The sequence below is a fragment of the Carcharodon carcharias genome, chromosome 25 (genome assembly GCF_017639515.1).
Source record: "Carcharodon carcharias isolate sCarCar2 chromosome 25, sCarCar2.pri, whole genome shotgun sequence".
NCBI classification, from domain to species: domain Eukaryota; kingdom Metazoa; phylum Chordata; class Chondrichthyes; order Lamniformes; family Lamnidae; genus Carcharodon; species Carcharodon carcharias.
The window spans coordinates 17869894-17887723 of NC_054491.1; the positions used below are offsets into that span (position 1 = coordinate 17869894).

At 44.4% G+C, this 17830-nt stretch overlaps 1 protein-coding gene across 2 annotated transcripts in view; it reads left to right on the forward strand.

The window, feature by feature from the left end:
- The window catches only part of bace1 (beta-secretase 1), a 99015-nt gene that overhangs the window by 18009 nt on the left and 63176 nt on the right, over positions 1 to 17830 (forward strand). For both annotated transcript variants that reach the window (XM_041174338.1, XM_041174339.1), the window contains exon 2: positions 3917 to 4005. In XM_041174338.1, coding sequence (XP_041030272.1) covers positions 3917 to 4005 — 89 coding nt within the window. The remainder of the gene's footprint in view (positions 1 to 3916; positions 4006 to 17830) is intronic.

A 17830-nucleotide genomic window follows, 5' to 3' on the forward strand; every position in this document is an offset into this window, starting at 1 on the left:
ACCTTGTCAAACACCAGGAGGGAAATGGAAAGCAAGGAAGATGAGCAGGGCAAAAGAAAGGTACGGAAATCTTGTCGCAGAAAAGAACAGAACTTTTTCAAGGAGGTTGGCATTTCTTGAAGAGCAGTGGCAGTCAATTAAACACAGAGCTAAAAACAAAAAAACTACGGATGCTGGAAATCCAAAACAAAAACAAAAACAGAATTACCTGGAAAACTCAGCAGGTCTGGCAGCAACGGCGGAGAAGAAAAGAGTTGACGTTTCGAGTCCTCATGACCCTTCGACAGAACTTGAGTTCGAGTCCAAGAAAGAGCTGAAATATAAGCTGGTTTAAGGTGTGTGTGTAGGGGGCGGAGAGAGAGAGAGAGAGAAGTGGAGGGGGGGTGTGGTTGTAGGGACAAACAAGCAGTGATAGAAGCAGATCATCAAAAGATGTCAACAATAATAGTACAAAAGAACACATAGGTGTTAAAGTTAAAGTTGGTGATATTATCTAAACAAATGTGCTAATTAAGAATGGATGGTAGGGCACTCAAGGTATAGCTCTAGTGGGGGTGGGGAGAGCATAAAAGATTTTTTAAAAAATTTTTTTAAAAAAAATTAAAAAAAAATTTTTTTTTCAAATAATGGAAATAGGTGGGAAAAGGAAAATCTTTATAATTTATTGGAAAAAAAGAAAAAAAAGGAAGGGGGAAACAGAAAGGGGGTGGGGATGGGGGAGGGAGCTCACGACCTAAAGTTGTTGAATTCAATATTCAGTCCGGAAGGCTGTAAAGTGCCTAGTCGGAAGATGAGGTGTTGTTCCTCCAGTTTGCGTTGGGCTTCACTGGAACAATGCAGCAAGCCAAGGACAGACATGTGGGCAAGAGAGCAGGGTGGAGTGTTAAAATGGCAAGCGACAGGGAGGTTTGGGTCATTCTTGCGGACAGACCGCAGGTGTTCTGCAAAGCGGTCGCCCAGTTTACGTTTGGTCCCTCCAATGTAGAGGAGACCACATTGGGAGCAGCGAATGCAGTAGACTAAGTTGGGGGAAATGCAAGTGAAATGCTGCTTCACTTGAAAGGAGTGTTTGGGTCTTTGGACGGTGAGGAGAGAGGAAGTGAAGGGGCAGGTGTTGCATCTTTTGTGTGGGCATGGGGTGGTGCCATAGGAGGAGGTTGAGGAGTAGGGGGTGATGGAGGAGTGGACCAGGGTGTCCCGGAGGGAGCGATCCCTACGGAATGCCGATAGGGGGGTGTGAAGAGAAGATGTGTTCGGTGGTGGCATCATGCTAAAGATTTTCCTTTTCCCACCTATTTCCATTATTTAAAAAAAAATTTCTTTTTTAAATTTTTTTTTAAAAATTTTTAAAAAAATCTTTTATGCTCTCCCCACCCCCACTAGAGCTATACCTTGAGTGCCCTACCATCCATTCTTAATTAGCACATTCGTTTAGATAATATCACCAACTTTAACTTTAACACCTATGTGTTCTTTTGTACTATTGTTGTTGACATCTTTTGATGATCTGCTTCTATCACTGCTTGTTTGTCCCTACAACCACACCCCCCCTCCACTTCTCTCTCTCTCTCCGCCCCCCACACACACACCTTAAACCAGCTTATATTTCAACTCTTTCTTGGACTCGAACTCAAGTTCTGTCGAAGGGTCATGAGGACTCGAAACGTCAACTCTTTTCTTCTCCGCCGATGCTGCCAGACCTGCTGAGTTTTTCCAGATAATTCTGTTTTTGTTTTTGTTTTGGATTTCCAGCATCCGCAGTTTTTTTGTTTTTATATATACGTTATAAGTGTCCCTCATTTCTTTGGTGTTAAAGCTGCTTACTTTGTGCTATTGTAGAATTGCAAGACTGGAAAATCTATTGAGGCAGAGTGATCGGTGATGTTGACAATATGAACAATTAAAAGACAAATACTTTGTCATCGTAAGGAAAAGAAAATCATCCCAATAAAAAAGTCTGGAATTTTTTTTTCAGTGGTTTGCCCACTCAATGATCTAGGCTCAGGTACAAGAAAGATGCACAACAATTAGTTTGATACTCATTTGCATATCTTGTTTCTTTTCATCCATTTACAAGTTGGTCCCTTTTCAATCCAGAAACCTCTGGGTTCAAGGGAGGTGGGGAGTGGTAATCACATCTTTTCCCACATTCCTTGCACAGCCATGATGGACCAAATGGCCTCCTTCTATGCTGTATGATTCTAAGACCCTATGATACATTTGTGGAAGGGTAGCTGAAATGCTTTGAGTGAAAGCTAGGGCAATAAAGAAATATTCAACAGGCCAGGTGGCCATCTCTTTACAGGAACAATATAGCGGCTGTGCTATTTTCAAGTCCCACATTTGTCAATGTCCTTTATTGTTATCTGAGTCCTGTGCCAATTGGGGTATCTAAGGGACAATAAAGAGCCATTCTGCCCATTGATGTATATCCCTCCAGTATCTTAATTCTGCCTCAGAGCATTTTAACAGTTGTACAAGATAGGAGCTATCTTTGAACAGTCTTGGTGTTCAGGGTATAACCGCCACATCTCATAAAGATTACAAAATACCACAGGGATATTCTAGTGTGCTGGGATGGGGTTACTAGAACCCATTTTAAAGAAGCTTTCTTCACACTATCCACTTTCTGATTTACCTGAGACTTCATACAATCCTGGTAGTAACCTGCGTTATGACCCTCTGGTCTTCACCTAAACGGCTCAATTAGATAAGATGAGGACATATACCTATTTTTATACTCATTGATTCCTGTCACGTGATAAAAAAATCTACAATCATCTCGAAAGGATTCTGTTAGTAGTGTCTGTAACCATGGTGAAGGTTGCAGTATTGACACTCGTTTATAAGGTTCAAAATAAGCAGGTCGACTGCTTGTACTGGAGCAAACTTCAAGAGTGCAACTGAATCCCAGGTTGCAGTTGACGATCCTGATTGAATGGCCTTGCATCTTGCTTCAATAATCTACGACCTGGTCTCACATGATTTTAGCCCAACTGTTTTTCTGTATCGCCAGGATTTCAGTCAAGTGTTATGGAGTGCGTGTCAAACTCTTCTACGTCCAGCTAAATAGAGTGATCCACCCTCTGGATTTTTTTGTCCATCTAATCTTGGGTTGGGTCTTGGCAGAGTATTTCATCTGTGTAACAGTTGGGTGAGGTGGGGGTTGTTATGAAGTTATGAGTGGTTGTGGTGGGAATGATTTGAAACAATAAATGAAGCGTATCAGACAGTATTGAAAGCTCCATTTCTTTCCCTGTCAGTGGGATGCTTGCATGGTTGATTCCTGAGACAGAGACAGCTGCTGACTACCGTAAGCACAAACTTGCTAGATTTACTAATCAACCATCAGGAGGACCTGGTTTAAAAAGCGAGTCCGTGCAGTGAGCTGATTCAGTGCATCTGACAGCTTTTACATTGGGGTTGCCACCATCTGTGAAAAACCCATATTCTGGAAATTTATTTCTGGTAAAAAAAAAATTGCTGCAGCATGTATATATTTATATTTCTGGTGAACTTCGGAATTCCCTCCATTATCCTTTCTGCCATTCTCTGTTCTCCTCTGACACTCCTTAAAACCAAGACCAATCTCTGTTCACCTGTCCTAATGGCTCCATACATGGCTCAGTGTCAAAGTTTGGTAATGCTCCTTTGAAGCGCCTTGGGATGTTTTGCTTTGTTAAAGGCACTATATAAATGCAAAAATTGTGGTTGAAACAGCCAACCTTCCCCACTCCCTGCAACATGAATAGCAATGTGCATGTACTGGCTTAAGTCTGATTTTTTTCAATGATCCACTGGTATCAAAACACAAAGCAGCAGAATATGCATCACCACTTTGGCGTGTCCTTTAATAGTGGGACCAGGACGAGCCATCCTATTGGAGTGAAATAACTGCTTTCTCTTTCTGTATCAGCTAAACATCCTGGTGGACACTGGTAGCAGTAACTTTGCTGTTGGTGCAGCAGCCCATCCATTCCTGAAGAGATATTATCGCCGCAATCTGTGAGTATAACCTCTTTACGTACACACATATGAGCTAAAACCGCATTGCAGGGCCTTCCGCCTTCCCCTTGGACTAAAACAATAGCCTGGTTCATACCACATTTTATTTGGCAGGAAGGGGAAAGGGGAATAACACACAGCCAAGTGGCTGGGGAAATATTTTCTTGTTTTGGACGAGCTCATAGATCTGAATTCATCCTGGGCCAACATTTTCTTCACATGTCAACTGAGCTCAAAAGCTAGGAAGTAAAGAGAATGGCCTGACAATTCTTAATAGACTGTTACCAACCTGAAGAGGATAAAAAGAAATATGACCTCAGGACATTCTGAAACTCTCTCCAGACAATGAATTATCTTTGAAATATGGTAACTGCTGTAATGCAGGAACATGCAGTAGCAATTTTTTACACAGAGAGGTTCTTCAACCAGCAATGTGACAATGACCAGATAATGTGTTTTAGCCTGTTAGTTGAGGGATACAGGTTGGCCAAGATACCAGACAGAAATCAAATTATGTTCTTTAAAGAGAGTCTTTTCTGCACCTCTGAGAAGGCAGACATTTTAACATCTCATCCAAAATATAGCACCTCCAATAAATCCAGCAGTCCCTCAATTCCAGACTGGAGTGTCAACCTAAATCAGTACTCAAGTCTGTCTAGAGTGGGGCTTCAATCCATGAACTTCTGACTCAATGATGAGTGTGCTTCCTCTGATGTAAGGCTACACTTGCTGCCTAAGTGTAGCCTGCGCAGCATTTAGTTACTGCTGAGAGCCCTAGTTTCATCATCATTTGAGAACTCCACCAGATGTTCACAGGTACTATGGTAAAGGTTAGAGGTTGGTGTCAGAAGTGAATCAGTTGAAGCTTATCCAAGATTATTATAAACACAGATGTGCTATAATTAACTTGGCGGATACTTCAGTACAGTAGTGAGGGATTGCTACATTAGCAGAGGTGCCAACTTTGAATCAGACTCTAAACTGAGAATTCTGTCTGCCTGTTCGGTGGATGTAACCGATCCCATTGCATGATGTAAAGATTAGCTGGGAATTTTACAAGTGTCCTAGCCAACATTCCTCCCTCAACCAACACAACCAAAAACAGTTTAACTGGCTAATCACCTTCATTTGCTGTTTGTGAAGCCATGCTCTGTGCAAACTGACAATTTTGACCTCGGCCTACATAGAATAATTCATGTAAAAAGTTTTCCATTAGATGGAAACATTAAGAAAATATATAAATGCAAGTTCTTTCTTTCTAATTCTCTTAAAGCCATGTGACTCCAATTCACCTCTTTAGAGGTGATATAAAACACATTATATAATTACTGTATGAGAAATCAGATAAATGGAGATTTAGGGTAAACCATTATTACACAAAATCATGCAGATCGAGAAGGTCCTATGTTCAGTGTCTAGTTGGCCCCTGCAGAGGTACTAAGCTAAAGAGAATTTTAAAATTCTCATCCTTGTTTTCAACTCTCCCCATGTCCTCACCTCCCTATTTCTGTAATCTTTGCCACCTTGCAACCTTCCAAGATCTCTGCCCTTCACCAATTCTGGCCTCTCGCACATCCCCAATTTCAATTACTTCACCATTGGTGGCGGTGCCTTCAATTGCCAAGACCTTAAGCTCTGGGATTCCCTTGAACCTCTTTGTCTCTCTACCTGTCTCTCTTTTTAAGGCACTCCTTGAAACCTACCTCTTACCAATCGTTTGGTCACCTGTCCGAATATCTCCTTATGTGACTCGGTGTCAAATTTTGCTTTAAAATGCTCCCGTGAAGCACCATGGAATATTTTGCTACATTAAAGGTGCTTTATAAATTCAAGTTGTTGTTGTTATTGTTGATTGGAAAAATCCTTGATCATTCCAGATCGTTGTCCATTGATTCCTGTTTAGAAAGGTGCATCTGTCACCAAAGGGTGAGGACAGGTTTAGGCTGAGCTGTGATACCAACCACAGTTAAATAGCTCAATAAACATCTCTCTCTCTCTCTCTGTGTCTCTCTCTCTGTCTCTCTATCATCTGATGGATAAGGGCAGGTTACTTGAGTAAGATACAAATGGCTCCTGTTATCCATGTGCCTCCAGCCCAGGAAAGCATCTTCAGGATAGGAGGAAAAAAAATTGGAGGTGGGAAGGGAGTTTCTTTTGAAACACTGCTACCCCTTATATAGACCATGTTGAGAGTTGGTCACAGCAGTGGGAAGAACTTTCAGCCCTATTGTGGTGGAAAGAAGGGAGAAACAGCTCGCCCTCAAGTTTCTGCCCAAAGCAACTAAGTGCTATATAACTCCTTTTCATAACAGCTACACAATAGAGTATTTAGAGCCAGGTGAAAGCATTGTGACTCATTCAGATCTCTTGGCCTCATACTGGGCCAAAGTAGGAATTGAATGCCTATAAATACAACAGGCCTGAGGTTGTCACAGAAATGTTTCAGCAAAAATCTTCAGCAAGATTAGCCTACATCAGACACCCTGGACAAAGAAAATTTCCATCCCTTCAGTATTGCTTCTGTCAACTCTCGAATCACTTTTAATACTCAGTATTAGTTGGTTTCTTGTGACGTTGCTTGAAAAAGCTTGAACCTATCAATATCTGCTCAAGCCTCTGGCCTGCTGAACCCCACCATTCAATTATCGACACTTTTTAGCCTCTGCTACAGCTACAGCTTTGATTATGTCCAACCCACAGGCCCATTCAGCATCTGCATCTATTCCCTGCTGCTTTAACCCTCATGAAGGGTACCTGGGTTGGAAATGGAATTGAAGCTTCAGGGTGGACTTTTACGAATGACAGGGAAGCTGCAGTAATGCAATGCCATAATGATGCATTCTACAGCCCCAAGAAATGCGTTCTACACTATGGACATAGGTATTGTAACTCCATGGATATACATTCTCCAGTCTCTCCAATATAGTACATCAAGTAGATATCATTCAGCAGCAATATAATTATACATTCCACGGCACCACTGACAGACATTCACGCAGACAGATCTTGATACTGTAGATAGATTCTATTTCTGAACAATAAATTATTTCAATTCAACAATATAGCATCTACATTACTTTTAAATCAAGTCATCCGGCTTCTTTCTTGCTAATGAACCTCTTGAGGGGCTTGCCAATTAATTGTGCAAGCTGTGAGAGAAATTAAGTTTTGGTAATTAAACAGCGGGTTATTAAAGCCATCGAACTTCAGCCCAGATACCAGCCTTTGTTTCATCAGAAATGAATGTACAGATACGGTACAACAACTAGAGCCTGGATTTCCATCCATGTGCAGTGTTGGGAGAATTCCCACCTTGTAAAAATGGCTGCCTGGATATCAGATTTTTGGTCCGGGGTGGGTGGAGTGCGGGCTATATTAGAAGTCGGGGTGGGCATCCCCAGAAGTGAGGAGGATGCTGGGTGTGGAGGTGGTCCAGGCGGAAGGCTTGCCTCAGGGCTGCAGCACACATGTCCAAAATTTAAAAAAAGAATAAAACATGAAACATCCCTCCAGCCCTCACCCCTTATTCCCCCACACACTCCCCATATCCCATTCATGCCAACCTATGCTGCCTCATGCCCTGTACCCACATCCCATGGCCCTTTATAGCTCCTATGTCAACTTTGTGCCAACCAATGCCCCTACCAACTATTGCTCTTAGTATTTACTATGGGCAGACCTCAGGACGCATGCAGAGATAAGATAAAATAAAGTTCTCTAAAATAAAGTTTCAAGTGTCTATTGTAGGCTTCACTATAGAGAAAAAAAACCCTTTCATAAAACCTTTTTATTATAATTACATTCCTTCAACTACATAAAGCCTATAACAGCAAGCAATTCATTCAAGTGCACAATCTGCTATAACAACAACCATTGGATTCATAGTCGCACTTCAAAGATTCTGTATCTACTTGCAGCTGTCAATCAAATTGTGAAATGGCAAGCACTGTGATAATGGATGGTTGTGAAATCAGTCATGCAGCAGTAATTCAGTAATGGAAGCCCTCAGACCTCACAAAATCACATCGTGCAGAAGAGGCCCTTCAGCCCATCGAGTCTGCACCGACAGGTGAGAAACACCTGACCTACCTACCTAATCCCATTTACCAGTACTTGGCCCATAACCTTGAATGTTAAGATGTGCCAAGTGCTCATCCAGCTACTTTTTAAATGATGTAAGGCAACCCGCCTCTACCACCCTCAGGCAGTGCATTCCAGACCGTCACCACCCTCTGGGTAAAAAATTTTTTCCTCAAGTCCCCCTAAACCTCCTGCCCCTCATCTTGAACTTGTGTCCCCTCGTGACTGACCCTTCATCTAAGGGGAATAGCTGCTCCCTATCCACCCTGTCCATGCCCCTCATAATCTCGTACATCTCAGTCAGGTCACCCCTCAGTCTTCTCTGCTCCAATGAAAACAACCCAAGTCTATCCAACCTCTCTTCGCAACTTAAATGTTTCATCCCAGGCAACATTCTGGTGAATCTCCTCTGCACCCCTCCAGTGCAGTCACATCCTTCCTATAATGTGGCGACCAGAACTGCACACATTACTCCAGCTGTGGCTTCACCAAGATTCTGTACAACTCCAACATGACCTCCCTACTTTTGTAATCTATGCCTCGATTGATAAAGGCAAGTGTCCCATATGCCTTTTTCACCACCCCACTAACATGCCCCTCCGCCTTCAGAGATCTATGGACACACACGCCAAGGTCCCTTTGTGACTCAGAACTTCCTAATGTCATGCTGTTCATTGAATACTTCCTTGTCCTTTTCCTCACACTTTTCGGGGTTAAATTCTATTTGCCACTTATCTGCCCATTTGACCATCCCATCTATATCTTCCTGTAGCCCTAGACACTCAACCTCACTGTTAACCACCCGGTCAATCTTTGTGTCATTCACAAACTTACTAATCCTACCCCCCACATAGTCATCTATGTCGCTTATATAAATGACAAATAATAGGGGACCCAGCACAGATCCCTGTGGTACGCCACTGGACACTGGCTTCCAGTCACTAAAGCATCCTTCTGTCATCACCCCCTGTCTCCTACAACTAAGCCAATTTCGAATCTACCTTATCAAATTACCCTGTATCCCATGTGCCTTTGCCTTCTTTATAAGTCTCCCATGTGGGACCTTGTCAAAGGCTTTGCTGAAATCCATATAAACTACATCAACTGCACTACCCTCATCTACACACCTGGTCACCTCCTCAAAAAATTTAATCAAATTTGTTTGGCATGACCTCCCTCTGATGAAGCCATGCTGACTATCCCTGATCAAACCTTGCCTCTCCAAGTGGAGATAGATTCTCTCCTTCAGAATTTTCTCCAATAGTTTCCCTACCACTGACGAGAGACTCACTGGCCTTTAATCCCTGGCTTATCTCCACAACCCTTCTTAAATAGTGGAACCACATGAGCTGTTCTCCAGTCCTCTGGCACCTCCCCCATGGCCAGAGAGGAATTAAAAATTTGGGTTAGAGCCCCTGCGATCTCCCCCCTTTGCCTCCCTCAGCAGTCTAGGACACAAATCATCCAGACCTGGAGATTTGTCCACTTTTAAGCCTGCCAACACCTCCAATACCTTGTCACTCCCTGTATCAATTTGCTCAAGAACCTTGCAGTTTCTCTCCCCGAAGTCGATACCTTCATCCTCATTCTCCTAGATGAAGATGGATGTGAAGTATTCATTCAACACTCTGCCGATGTCCTCTGGCTCCACGCATAGATTGCCCCCTTGGTCCCATATGGGCCCTACTCTTTCCCTGGTTATCCTCTTCCCATTGATATACTTATAGAATATCTTGGGATTTTTCCTACTTTTACCAGCCAGTGCTTTCTCATATCCCCTCTTTGCTCTCCAAATTGCTTTCTTAAGCTCCACCTTGTACTTTCTGTACTCCACTAACTTCTCTGCTGATTTGATCCCCTTGTACCTGCTAAAAGCCTTTCTTTTCCTTCTCATCGTATCCTGAATATCTCTGGTCATCCATGGTTCTCTGGGCTTGTTACTCCTTTCTATCACCCTAGAGGGAACATGTAGAGCCTGTACCCTCCCCATTTCCTTTTTGAACAGCCCCCACTGCTCTTCTGTGGATTTCCCCAAAAGTAGCTGTTCCCAGTCTAGCACGGCCAGATCCTGCCTTATTTTACTAAAATCCACGCTCCCCCAATCCAAAACATTTTAAACATTGTCAGCACACGTGAAATAACAAGCAATGGCCTTTTTTTAAACATTCTAGGCATTTTTTTCAAAGATTTAAAGGGTGGGACTTTTAAATGTCTTAACAGCTTAACAGCTCCCTTTGAACTGTGCTTTTGACAGCTCCTCTTGACACTTTTGACCATATCCTAGTGACAGTTGATTTTGACAGGTCTGTGGAGAGTTCTAATGAGCTTGACAGTTCATGAGCTAATGCACTTTTTACGCTCGTTTACCAATTCCAAAGGGCACCTGACCTTCCCCAAAGGACACCAACCTCCCCCACAGATGTCCCAGGACCAGACCCAAAGGGATACCTTACCTCACCAAAGGGTCTATCCAAAGAAATGCACAAAGTCCTGACCTCATCTTACCAGGTGTACGTTCCATACTTTAGGTTTCACACTCATGGGCTACCAAAATCCGACTTGAGCAGAGGGAGCTGATGATTTAAGTGGTTAGCTGCCTCCGTGAAACATGCATGTGAAAACGGGAAGTTCCAAGTTCGGGAGCAGGACTTCCGATTTTCAGACACATCTGCCATTTTCGCCACAATGGAAAGACTTTCTGTCATTGTGAAAATCCAGGCCTAAGAGCACTGTTCTCAAATAAAAAGAACGATTGCACCACGCTGTACAGGTTTGAAGTCCCAGGTCGATTCCTAGACTGTGCTTTTTAAAATTCATTCAAGGGATGTGGACTTCGCTGGCTAGGCCAATATTTATTGTCCGTCCCTAATTGCTCTTGAGAAGCTGGTGGAACCTCGCTACCTTCTTGTACCACTGCAGTCCATGTGGTGTAGGTACACCCACTGTGCTGTTAGGGAGGGAGTTCCATCATTTTGACTCAGTGACAGTGAAGGAACGGCAATATATTTCCAAGTCAGGATGGTGAGTGGCTTGGAGAGGAACTTCCAGGTGGTGGTGTTCCCGTCTGTCTGCTCCTCTTGTACCTCTAAATGGTAATGGTCATGGGCTTGGAAGGTGCTGTCTAAGGAGCCTTGGTGAATTTCTGCAGTGCATCTTGTAGATGGTACACATTGCTGCCTCTGTGCGTCAGTGGTGGAGGGAGTGAATGTTTGTAGATGTGGTGCCAATCGAGCAGGCTGCTTTGTCCTTGATGGAGTCAAGCTACACTCATCCAGGCGAGTGGGGAGTATTCCATGATACTCCTGACTTGTGCCCTGTAGATGGTGGACAGGCTTTGGGGAGTCAGGAGGTGAGTTCCTTGCTGCAGGATTCCTAGCCTCTGACCTGCTCTTGTAGCCACAGTATTTATATGGCTAGTCCAGTTCAGTTTCTGATCAATGGTAACCCAAAGGATGTTGATAGTGGGGGATTCAGTGACAGTGAACATCAAGGGACAATGGTTAGATTCTCTCTTGTTGGAGATGGTCATTGCCTGGCATTTGTGTGGTGTGAATGTTACTTGCCACTTGTCAGCCCAAGCCTGGATGTTGTCCAGGTGTTGCTGCATTTGGACTTGGACTGCTTCAGTATCTGACGAGTTGCGAATGGTGCTGAACATTGTGCAATCATCAGCGAACATCCCCACTTCTAACCTTTATGATACAAGGAAGGTCATTGACGAAGCAGCTGAAGATGTTTGGGCCTAGGACACTACCCTGGAGCTGAGATGACTGACCTCCAATAATCACAACCACCTTCCTTTGTGCTAGATGTGGCTCCAACCAGTGGAGAATTTTCCCCTGATTCCCATTGACTCCAGTTTTGCTAGGGCACCTTGATGCCACATTAGGTCAAATGCAGCCTTGATGTCAAGGGCAGTCATTCACCCTACCTCTGGAGTTCAGCTCTTTTGACCATGTTTGAGCCAAGGCTGTATTTAAGGTCAGGAGCTAAGTGAACCTGGCGGAAACCAAATTGAACACCAGTGAGCAAGTTACTGCTAAGCAAGTGCCGCTTGATAGCATTGTTGATGACCCCTTCCATTACTTCGCTATGATAGAGAGTAGACTGATGGGGCAGTAATTGGCCAGATTGGATTTGTCCTGCTTTTTGTGTACAGGACATACCTGGGCAATTTTCCACATTTCTGGGTAGATGCCAGAGTTGTAGCTGTACTGGAAAAGCTTGACCAGGGGTCTGGCAAGTTTTGGAGCACAAGTCTTCAGTACTATTACTGGAATATTGTCAGGGAGTCATGATTATGTGCTACTATAGGCCTCCAGAGCATTGAATGAGGAAGGAGAGTAAGGTCGGCCCATTTTCATGCTCCTAACTGCTAGACTATGTCCCCTGTTGGAAAGTACACCCCTGCAGGCTTCTGATGACAACAGGATGGAGCATAATTGTGATTTCTTTCTTGCTAAACTGACCGACTGCCCAGGCTTACTAAGATATTGAAGCTTTTCTGGCATCCATGGGAATGAATGGAAACCTCAATAAGAGTCACATTTCCGGGGAGGGGGAGAAAAAATGTTACTGGACACCGAAGTCCTCCATCTGATCAGCTCTGGGTTTAATTCAACACCAGGTCAGGTAAGGGAAGGAGTGTTCTAGGTCGTCGTGCTCCCCAATCTGTTATCATTAACGACTTGCATGGTCATTACCTTGTCATGCGACAGCCACATCTTACAATGGTGTGCACAGTGCCTTGTGGTTTTTTTGGGGGGATTTAAGGTACATTTAAGTGGAAATGCCTGGCAAAGAATGAGTCCTTTCTAAGGGAGGGAGAAACCCATTATGATTGGGGCCAGAGATGGCAACTGACTGACAAAAAACTTGGATTCCAAATGGAGATGGTTTGATGGATGGGATCATTGTTGAGTTCCAGTGTTTTCTTCTGTGTTCTTCGAAACTCTGAATGACGTTATTACTGTGTTCCCCCCCATCCCAAAAAATAGCAGCAACGAAATTAATATTAATTATTTATAATTATAATTTGGAAATCTTCATATCCCACAACAAAACAGGCCTGAGACCAATTAAGCTCAGTGCTTATAACACCTTGCGACACAATGGATATTGCCAGATAGAGAAGAATATTTCTCTGTTTACACAGTCAGACGAGTGCAGATATTGCTGAAGTTAAATTATATGTTTGAAAAAAATGTTTAGCTTCAGGCTGTGTGTGTCAGTAATGTGGCCTCCACAAGGCAAAAGAAGATACAATATGTCAAAATATGCAGAATGTTATTGCATTAGTACAACATCACTAGGAAATAAAATGATTGTAGCTAAAATATAGATATGAAAGAGGTAGTATTGCTCAATTAAAGGGCAATGCCACAGCGTTGGAGAAATGCCAATATGCTGCAGAAGCTCCCAAATATCATCATAACGTTGGACATTGCAGCCTTAAAGTTGTCATAAGATAACTAACATAATCAAAGAGACATGCAGCAATATAATAAATTCAATGCATTAATGATAACATTAAACATTCCTCCATTACAGTGCCAGCTGCACTTTAAACGTAGACAGAATTCTCCTACAGGTTACATAAACCAAGGCTCTGTTCAGTATGAGAATATAATCCAGCTCCTTCCCTTTTAGCACACTTTTTTAAAAAATTCATTCATTTATATGGGCCTTTCATAATATCATGAAATGCCACAGTCTTTTACAACTGACGCAATAGATTTTTGAAGTGTTTTGATGCAGGAAATGGGGGGGAGCCAATTTGCACATAGCAAGTCACCACACACAGCAGAGTGATAATGTTCGGATTATCTGTTTAAGTGATGTGGATTGAGGGATAAGTATTGGCCAGGACATCAGAGCTCCTGTTCTTCTTTGAAATAGAATCTTTTACATTCACCTGAGAGGGCAGATGTGGCCTCAGTATAATGTTTCATCCAAAACCTGGCACCTCTGTCAGTGTAGCACTTCATCAGTACTAAAATAATATATGTTGGAAAAAGATAGCTCAGCGAAGGGATGACAATGAATTCCCGTAATGCCCCTGGGTTAGAGAAGAAAAACACTGCCAAAGTTTCCAATCCTGATTGCTATCTCATGATGCCTATTGGAAAGTGTGGACATCAGCTGAGAACGGGATCAAGCTCTGCTGTGATGTTTATCACAGTCAAAGAATCCCAATCACAGTCTAAGCTCACCCATGAAGAATAGCCATTTACCAGAAGGCTGAGGAACTGTGAAGGCAATTTTTCCCTGACACACCAGCCAGGAAACGTACAGGATTGGTGAGGGGGGAACAGTGATTTTACACTCTTCACAAAGTTGCCCTCTGTCGACTTCAATTCGATCTGGCAGGGTGCAAAACCAGCATGGCACCCGGTTCTCAACGGGCGAGTTAGGTTAAAATTGCTCCCTATATTTCTGCAACAGGAAAAGCACAAGAAAGCTAGTCATTTAGAAAATTGCAAATAGAAAGTTAGTCTCTTGAAGGATTTACTTCAAGAAATAATGAGCATTCTCTCTCTGAGGAACAATACAAACAACAGTGTGGAACAAAATACTCATTATATTTTAAGTTAATCACGTGAATTGATGAGCTTGACCTGCTAATTCACTTTAGAAAACAGTCATTAGGTCCTAAGGCAGAATTTCTGTGAGTATAGTCTCAGGGGACAACTCAATATGAGATACTGTGATCCGAGATAAGAGACCATGTAAAGATGATAAATATCGGGCGTTCTTTCCTTATATTTTGGGAATTGACTGTCAAATATTTCTTTGTAAAGCTGCTGTGATCACTTTCCAATTTCGGAATAACCAGGGTGAACGATTGGATTATCTGTACTTACAATAGATTCGCAACCATTTTTTTCACCAGCTTTTCAAACCATGATTTATTTTGCCCAGCTCTTGCCCCTACCCAATTGTGGTGCCTGTACTCTTTCCTTGTATCAGCCTAGACAGTAAGTGATGCCTGGCTATTGGATCACAGAGGGCATCACAACCAAGTGCGATCCTGTCCCCACTCGAAATCTGCCACACCATTGCATTCCCAGCAGGAGTCTTCTGAACGGCAATCGGCAGTGGGAATCCCGCTTCATTCATTGATGCAGGAATGTTGAAGCTAACTATAGTACCCGTATTCAAGACAAGTTAAAATAAGCATAGACTGGAGATGAACCTCAGTCTTTCAGATGTGTATTGTCCTCTCCCATATTGGTCAGCTGAGCCGGCATGGGGAACTATTAAAAGGGGAAGTATTTCAGATTGAAAATACTCTCTCACCATCCCATGCACTCCTCCTGTAGTACTTTCCAATGAACATCATGGAGCTTGCTGACAATCACTGCCCTCCCTGATGCCTGCCCCTACCTTAAATAAAACCCCACATTGAATGGGAACAAGCCCTCCAGCTGGGACCCAGCCGGTTTCTGAGTTCAGGGGTCTGAAATTGGTGTTGATTCCAGACCCAAAGGGTGGAATTTTTCGTCCCTGTTGGCGTCGGGCAGGAGCAGACAATATGGCGGGAAGGCCAAAATTCAGCTTTGCGCTGTGGTGAAACCACTTTACAATCATCCACTCTGCCCGTCAATGGTGAGCTGCCTGTCCCACCACCGCACATTGGGAACGTCAATGTAATACATCTGTACATCATTATGAGCCCGATTCACCTGAATCATCCTCCCATGTCAAGTTTACCGATCACGTCAACGGACAAATGTGCAGGTTCAGAACTCGTCTTGAGAAGTGTGATGTGCAAAAGTGGGGACTTACCATCAGGGGCTTTCTAACATCACGGGCATCCAGGGAGTAGAAGATGCTGGAGCCCTACAGCTACTGGATCCTGGAGGAACATGTGCATCACATGCCAGGTGGATTCTGATGGACGTGGCTCTGCCACGAAGCAGCTCATGGAAGCTGGAAGGTCACCGTTGAGGGTCTGTTTCAGACGTCCATGTCTTGGCCATAGTCTGCAACAGATGCTCATCAATAGGTGGTTAAGAAGTTGTGAGTGGGAGAGGAAGGCCTAGGTTTGATTGGGAGAGGAATTTGTACCGGGGGTAGGGTTGGAAGGGAGGGGAAACGATGGTGTCGGGGGGGTTGGGGTTGAGAGGTGGGGAATGATGGTCGATGGTGTCAGGGGAAATGAAGTTGGGAGGGGGAACGATGGTTTCGGAGGGGTGAGGTTGTTGGGGAAGGGAGTATGTTGGAAGGAGGGTGTAACAGGGGAGAATGCAGCAACTCAGGAAGTAGGTGTAAGGGGGGGGAAGGAGTTCAGAGGGGGCAAGGACTTGGGAAGAGGAAAGAGGTTTGGAGGAGGGGGGAGCAGTCCAGGAGGACAAAGGAGTTTGGAGGGGGCGGAAGGAGTTTGGAGGGGGCTGAAGGAGTAAATAGCGGGGGGTGCAGGATGTCCAGTTGAACAGGCAAGAGAGTGGTCTGTGGAGTTGATGACTGCCTCCTGCGGATGAAACGAGGGTGGGCTTGGGAGGAGAGAAGGGTAAGAATGAGAGAGGACAGAGTGAGCCATGAGCCAGTTGGGTGGGAAGGTGAGGGTGTGATGATAGCAGTGGCAGTGATGGCAAGGGTGTTTGGTGGGGACTCGGAGGCAGACACAGACACAGTGGGAAGGAGGTGGTCAGGGAGGTCAATGTGGATGGGGAAGTGCAGGTGCACCTGGGCATCCCGGAAAGAAAAGGGCTCTGGCTGGTAGGCGACGGTGGGGAAGTTGAAGATCATGCCAGGGATATCAACAATGATGGGGGAAAGGACATGAGTGATTGGGGAGGGAAAGGACAGAGAAGCTGAAGCCATACTTCACTATAGGGGGAGGGTGAAGCCTGGAAATGAAGCTGAAAGACACCATTACAAGTGAAAGTGAATGTATTTTCAGATTATAAAGTGACAAAATGTGTTCACCTCCGTAACCACTTGTGATCAGAAATTCTTAACTTTTCTAGGCCTATCGCTTCTTCTAGGTGCTGCCCTGACATCTGCAGTTTGACAGCCTGTACAATGGTTGGCCCTGTTGCCACTGATAACTTTGGCATGGGTCCTCTCGAGAGCCAAGGCCTTGAGGGCTTTGGCTGTCCTCCTGTAATGACAGAGGACAAGGTTGAGGGATTCACAGGCAAAGGGAACTTGGAGAGAGAGAACAGCCTCTGAGATTCCTGAGTGGATGACCCAGGAGTGTCCAGATGTCACTCATCCTTCCTTCGGGTGCTTGAGGCCCCAGCCTAACACCTTGAGCGGAAGGTGCACCTGGACGGATGGCAAGGTGCCCCATTTCCCTCTCACATTGCCACTGCAGCAACTCACCCACAGCTACCACGATAGAGTGCAGTTCTGTGTGTAGCTCCATGTTCTGCTGGACCAGGGTCTCCATGGTGTTCGCCATCCTTCCTATGGAGGCAACCATGTGCGCACCACTTCATCAGCGATCAGACCGACGGGCTCCTCCGACTCATGCGCCACTCCGTTGAGGGCTTCCAACAGCTCTGCATGATGTTCCCCCGCCTTCTGCTGACTCTCCACGATGGGTTGGAAGGCTGAATCCAGATGCTCGTCATCTGACTGGGACCTCATAGTTGCCTCTTACCCAGCAGTTTTCTGAGTGCCGGGGAAGTTGGCTGAACCTGCCACCTCCTGCTGTGGGCATGTGCCATGTGGTGATCACCAGATTGTGAACCCGAGCCTGCTCTAAGATCTAGGTCCCACCGAAGTGTGTGCCTCT